General features: G+C 42.8%; 1 protein-coding gene across 1 annotated transcript in view; it reads left to right on the top strand.

Moving 5' to 3' along the window:
- MBTPS1 (membrane-bound transcription factor peptidase, site 1) overlaps positions 1-6,334 on the top strand; it is a 25,014-nt gene extending 18,680 nt beyond the window's left edge. The window contains exons 18-22 of the mRNA XM_009320812.1: positions 155-295; positions 2,679-2,810; positions 3,506-3,632; positions 4,343-4,473; positions 5,512-6,334. Coding sequence (XP_009319087.1) covers positions 155-295; positions 2,679-2,810; positions 3,506-3,632; positions 4,343-4,473; positions 5,512-5,708 — 728 coding nt within the window. The 3' untranslated portion in view covers positions 5,709-6,334. The remainder of the gene's footprint in view (positions 1-154; positions 296-2,678; positions 2,811-3,505; positions 3,633-4,342; positions 4,474-5,511) is intronic.

The following is a 6,334-nucleotide window of genomic DNA, read 5'->3' as shown; positions in this document are numbered from 1 at the left end:
GTTTCATTGTTATCATAACATCATGGGGTTTTTTAAAATATTTTGCATAAATGTGTGACGCATTTGTAAGTTTGCAATGTAGGCTTTGTTGACTTACAGGTAAATCGATGTTGATGCTTTGCAGGCTATGAAATTTATTTGTGCTTTGCTTTAGGTCTTGAAGTTTTGAAACAGGAGACTGCTGTAATTGAAAATGTCCCTATTTTGGGACTTTACCAAGTTCCTTCCGAAGGTGGTGGCAGAATTGTTTTGTACGGTGACTCTAATTGCTTGGATGACAGCCATCGACAGAAAGGTGTGTAAGCTTTGACATGCAGGAAGAGTTACTGTCTTGAGCTGACAACTGTCCTATGGGGTTTTTACAGCTCCCATCGGAAGTAGCTGTTTTCTAGGGAATCTCTAAATATTCCTAACTGGGGATTAATCTCAATTCTGCAGAGCTGTACTGAAAACGCTGTAAGGTGCAGTTACAACAAAAGAGTGCTCCACATTAAATAGCTCTCTGATAGATGGGAGCATTCACACACACCCACCCTCCCATAGGCCCCTTGCCTGTTTTTCCATCCTGCAAGCTTTGGGGGGTGGGTTTTTTTGCCGTGGGGTGGGGGAGTTTTTTTGCTTCTTTGGGGTGTTTTTGTTTCCAGAAAGCACTAACAGTTACACATGCTTGATTTGAAGTTGTGAAGAGGCCATTAGGGGATCCCTTCACTTTTTTCCCCAGTTGCATTTTCAGAATGTTTGTGTAGTGCAATGGATGTTATCTTTTGAGTTTGCTCATTGTTGTGCCTTGTTCCCTTTGCAATGTTTCCTGTGAGGATTTATGGTAATGTTCAACATTTCAGTTGTGCATTACTATTTTCACGTTGTTATACTTTGACACAAACCAGCTGGTGTAAATATGTCAGAAAGTAGGAATTTGTTTGGGTTTTCAAAGCATTTGCAACTCCAGGTAGCAAGTGTGTGAGTTGTGTGTGCGTGCAGTTTCTGTGACTCCCAGAGAAGCCATTCTCTCTGCCTTACACACTGTGGTTGGTCCTTATAAAACCTTTTTCGAGCAGTCTGGCTGATCTGACTTCTAAAATTAAGAGATTGATTGGGTTTCTCCTGACATGTAAAGCATGGGCTGGTAGATCTGTGGCTCGAGAGGCCAAAGATAATTCAGTATGTGATGTCTTTTTCTGCATTCCCACTGAATGCAGTGTTCAACCTGAATTTTCTTTTTGTGACGAAAAGTACATTTATAATTTTTTAAGCTTTTGTCACTGACATTATAAAATATTTTGTTATTTAATCCATCCCTTGCCTAATTTGTTTAAGTTTAAAGGAACTTACTGCCTAAGGGAGCTCTCTGTCTTTAGGTCATTTCTCTCTTTCCCAAACATTTTCTTTTTCTTGGAAAGTTCTCCAGTTTCTCCTTATCTGTCTTTGAGTGGCTTCCAGTGAGTTGCCGTAACACCAGCATGTCGGTGCCTTATGTGCTTGCTGTAGGTTATTGAAAGCATGTAGCATAAGAGAAGAGACGTAGCTTTAAATTAAGTAATAGAAAACAATGCTTTGTGACCTCCCTAATGCTGTTAAATTCAGTGTGACCTGTGAAGCAAGAAAAAGTGAAAGCCTCTAAAGAAATCCTTTAAAATTAGCTTTTAAGTTATGAACCAGGAGCTATGTCTCCTGCAGAGACATCGGTGGCTTTAACTGACATAAATTCCTAACATTTGTGAATATAAATCCTTAACATCTGATTGACCTCTTTAAAAATCAAAGGTGAGGGTTTAACGGACACCAGGATTATGAAGATTAATTCCCATTCCCAGCCAACTGTTCCTGGGGAGAGAAGTTCTGGGAAAAGTTGTTTGCTGTGTGGTGGAAATAGCTGACAAGACATTGTCCTACTCCTGCACATGGAAGTTTTAGAGAATTGTGATGCTAACTAGCTGGACTGCTTCTTCGTTAGGGGTAGCCCTGGATTAAGGCAGTAGTAATTCACTAGAGAGTCAAAACAAGGGTTCATATGCTGTTGAAGTGCAAAGGAAAACCATGATCAAGTATATTGTGGCATTGGTTCCCAGCCTGGTCTGTACCACAGCTGCTGTAGGTACTGCTTTTCCTTCAGCTGGTATGTAGCCAGAAACTTTCCCCTTCCTTTGTTTATTTTTTTAAGCTTGGGAAAGCAAATGAGTCATAACTTTCTGCTGAAAACACGACCTTGTTTTTACTTTTCTTTGTGAGATATTTATTTTGTCCTTTCAAAAAATAGTTGGTTCTTTGTTTCCCTCTTAGAAATGATATCAGAAGCTCTGAGCTTCCTGTGTTTCCACACTGAAAAACCTCATAGTTTTTGCAGGGACTTGGATGGCCTTGCCCAACCTGGAATTCCTGTATTTGAGACCTGTTGTTTTACGTCTTACTCACCAAAAGAGCCTGATTTGGTACACAAGAGAAGAAGAAAAGTTTAAGACTGAACAGATTGTTTTTGTGTTTGTGTATTGGGGAGGAGGGATTGAAAGTTGCATCTCTTCTGAAATTGGGCCTAGAACTTCAAAAGGAGAATAACAAGAGCCAGAAAAACTGATGCTACTTCTAAATGTCATTATAATCTTCTTAAGAGTAAGATGAGCCATTTGAAATGTGGTGTAATGCATATTTTGTTTTGGGGCTTGGGGCTATGAAATCCACAGACTGCTTTTGGCTCCTGGATTCCCTCCTGCAGTACACTTCTTACGGGGTGACGCCGCCAAGTCTCAGCCATTCCGAAAACAGGCAGCGACCGCCGTCGGGAGCTGGCTACTCTCTCCCCGAGCGGATGGAAGGTGAGAGCCTTAAATACCAAGCAGAGCCCACAACTGAGGGAGTGTCAGGGTGGAATTTAGGAAGACCCAGGCAGACCCCTTGAGTTATATGCCAGTAAGATTAGTTTGGTGTGAGCTCTACAGTGTTCTGTTGTTTTACGAGAAGAGAGCACTTACTGTAGGGATTTGTCAGGATATAGTTGTGATTAGACTAAAGAAAATGTTCTGTTCATAGAGTAGGAATTTTCAGATACCTAGTTCTGCTAGGGAGCATTCTAGTTACTAGCTACGGAGCGTGTATAAAGCATACAGTCTTGCCTCATGTGCTGCCAGCAAAACTAGAGAGCACTTACTGTAGGGATTTGTCAGGATATAGTTGTGATTAGACTAAAGAAAATGTTCTGTTCATAGAGCAGGAATTTTCAGATACCTACTTCTGCTAGGGAGCGTTCTAGTTACTAGCTACGGAGCGTGTTAAAGCATACAGTCTTGCCTCACGTGCTGCTAGCAAAACTTGGATTACCTTGTAGGTGCACACTCTTAACTGTTTTGTAAGGTACCCTTTGGTTAATTCTAACCGAGATTTAGCTGCAAGTCATCATTACCGTAAAGAGCTCCTGGTTTTACAGCAGCTCTGTTCAGCGGGAGGCAAATGTCGGTAACTCTTATCCTACCAGTCTTTTGGTAACCCAGTCTGTCTCTGCTGCGAGTTGCAGGTAACCATTTGCATCGATACTCAAAGGTGCTCGAGGCTCACTTGGGAGACCCTAAACCCCGGTCCCTTCCTGCTTGTCCTCACCTGTCCTGGGCCAAACCACAGCCTTTGAATGAAACTGCCCCCAGGTTAGTATACGTCTTTCTTATAGTTATACAAGAAGGCTTGCTTTTGAGTGCAGCTGAAAAATTATTTGTTCCATCTGCTTTTGAAAGGGACAGCTGGAATGCCTTTCCTAGAGAAATACCAGATTGCAAAGAGGAAATAACGATTAATGCCTCATCAGTGAATAATTCTGACTCACCTTATAGCTACACTATGAAACCGGGGGATTTTAAAAATAGCTTCACAAGTCAATTCACTGTTGTGATTGAGTGATCCCAACTTAGAGTGAACAGTCTTGCTTAAATCCATCATCAGTGGATGTAACACTGCCTCATAAGTGCATGCCTTGGAAGTAGTTTTCTGAAGCAGCTTCTTGGACAGCTCGCCTAACTCTGCCTTCTGGTGTATTGTTTGTCAGTCCCTCGGAGGCAAATGCATCAGCATTATATATGCATCGTACTTGCCTGCTGGGCTGCTAATGGTAACTTTTGGTAGTCTGCGTGCAAGAGAGTTGTTAGTAAATAGTTGCCGATCTAAGTGTGTCCCTGTGGCATCTGAATTTAACTTTGGAGGCCTGCAAACTGCAGAACCTAAAGAGCAGACCCTATCATTTGGCTCCAAACTAGTGAGTTATTTGTAGGTTCCAACTGTTACTTTCTCTATGTGTTTCTACAAAATCCCTTGCATTGCTGAAGTAAGTGGGCAGACACCTCTGTCTTTAAATTTCTTCTAGCAACCTTTGGAAGCATCAGAAGTTACTGTCAATTGACCTTGATAAAGTGGCTCTGCCCAGTTTTCGACAGAACCGACCCCAAGTGAGACCATTGTCCCCTGGAGAAAGTGGCGCATGGGACATTCCTGGAGGTAAATATTGAAAAGTTTCAAAGTCACTGTTTTGCTTTGCCTTTTGTATAAGCTTTGGAAAAAAAAACCAAACACGGCGCAGCCAGAAGAGAGGCCACGTGTTTATTTTCAGTTGTGAAAAACAGGCGAATAACAGTGTGGCTGTGGTGCAGAAGGCTGACTGATGAGGCCCGAGAGAAATATTTTTACGTAGGAATAGTTTATTTAGAAGAAAGCATGCGTGATATACTGGGAGGAAGATTTTGGCATTGCTTTTTGAGTAGTCGAGGTTTGTTTTGGCGCTGTTCAGACCGACGGGTGTCAGCAGCAGTCCCCGTCCTTGGGAGTTGTGGCTAGATGCGTCCTGCTAGTTAAAATTCCTTGTGTGAGTGCACAGATGCAGAAGCGGAGTCCGGAAGAGTTTGTCTGAATGGTGCTTTTTGCAAGGTGTTACACTAAAAAATGATGTAGAGCGCTTAAAACGGCATTCAGTCTAATGGTGGGGTGCTCTCCTGTACAAGCTTGGCACTGCAGGCCCAGCTGGAAGTAGTTTGAAAGCCTCACGCACGCCCTTTTCCCAGGCTGAGCTGCTAGACCAAAAGATGCCTGTAAGAAGGAAGGGTCTGGTTGTAGAGCTTGTCCTCGCCGTGTGCGTGCGCAGTCTCTGAAGCGAGCACAAAATCAGTTTCCTCGTGGCATCGGGATTTGGTGTGATTTATAGAAATTACTTAGTGGTAAAATTAGGTCAAGCGTTTGCATCTCTCTTCTAACGCAGAACAGAAGATTGTTGTTGCAGGGGAAATCTGGGTTATACTTTCACGTCCCCAGTTAGGTCAAGGTGGAAAGGCTGGTGCTTTTCTGTAATGGTAGCATCCTGTCTTATTGTCACTAATCGGTCTGCAGTTGTTAATCTTCCTGTCTGAGATGTAATCTGCTTAATAGCCGTTTCATCTTTGAACAAGAATTACCATCGATCGTTTTGGTAGATAGCGTTAACACTGCAAAGACATCGTAACTCACGCGGTCATTAGTCGCTTCCAAACCTCTTTGCCTTTCTAGGTATAATGCCGGGCCGGTACAACCAGGACGTAGGACAGACTATTCCGGTCTTTGCTTTTCTTGGTGCCATGGTGGTTCTGGCGTTCTTTGTGGTGCAGATCAACAAAGCGAAGAGCAGGCCAAAGAGACGGAAACCACGAGTGAAACGACCGCAGCTTATGCAACAGGTTCATCCACCAAAGACGCCTTCTGTGTGAAAGCTCTCGCTTGCCAAAGATGACCTCCTTTTACCGGTTGCTTTCCTGGGCGATCGATCGCTCCCAGTGAAGGCGCAGTGAACGCGGCACTGATCGTACTAGTAATTCGCACCCGACATCATCTCATAGTCTTTGGTTTCTGGAGAGAAAAAAAAAAAGGACCTCAGTTGATCATCTGTACATAAAACTGCAGCTTTAAGCAGCCGAAGCCACCAAAGACTTGAATACTGTTTCAGTGGCTGCTTAGTCACTACGTATCCCAAGAGGGGGAAAATGGACCTTTTTTTTAAGCTGACCAAACTAAAATTTATTTGTTTAGAGGCTATTTTCTATATTTATTGTTGGGGAGGGCGGGGGGAAAAGTCACTTTAAGGACCTCTGCTAAGGAAAAACAAGTGCATTTTTTTGGACGGAATGCAATTTTCTAGAACGGTATTAAGCTGAAGAGTATAACAGACACCGTTAAAGGAGGGAGGGGGCGAGAGAAACCAGTACGAATCGGTGAGACATACTCCTGCAGTTTATTTTTATAAAGCCAGCTACCATGACGTTTTGTAATTTTTGGTCATGATTTCACCGTTGTTGGTGAAGCAGATTTTCAATAAATATGTTATCTATATGAAGCT

Source organism: Pygoscelis adeliae, unplaced genomic scaffold (genome assembly GCF_000699105.1).
Source record: "Pygoscelis adeliae isolate BGI_AS28 unplaced genomic scaffold, ASM69910v1 Scaffold63, whole genome shotgun sequence".
NCBI classification, from domain to species: Eukaryota; Metazoa; Chordata; class Aves; order Sphenisciformes; family Spheniscidae; genus Pygoscelis; species Pygoscelis adeliae.
Note: the sequence above shows the minus strand (reverse complement) of the source record. Positions and strands in the feature narration are given on the sequence as shown.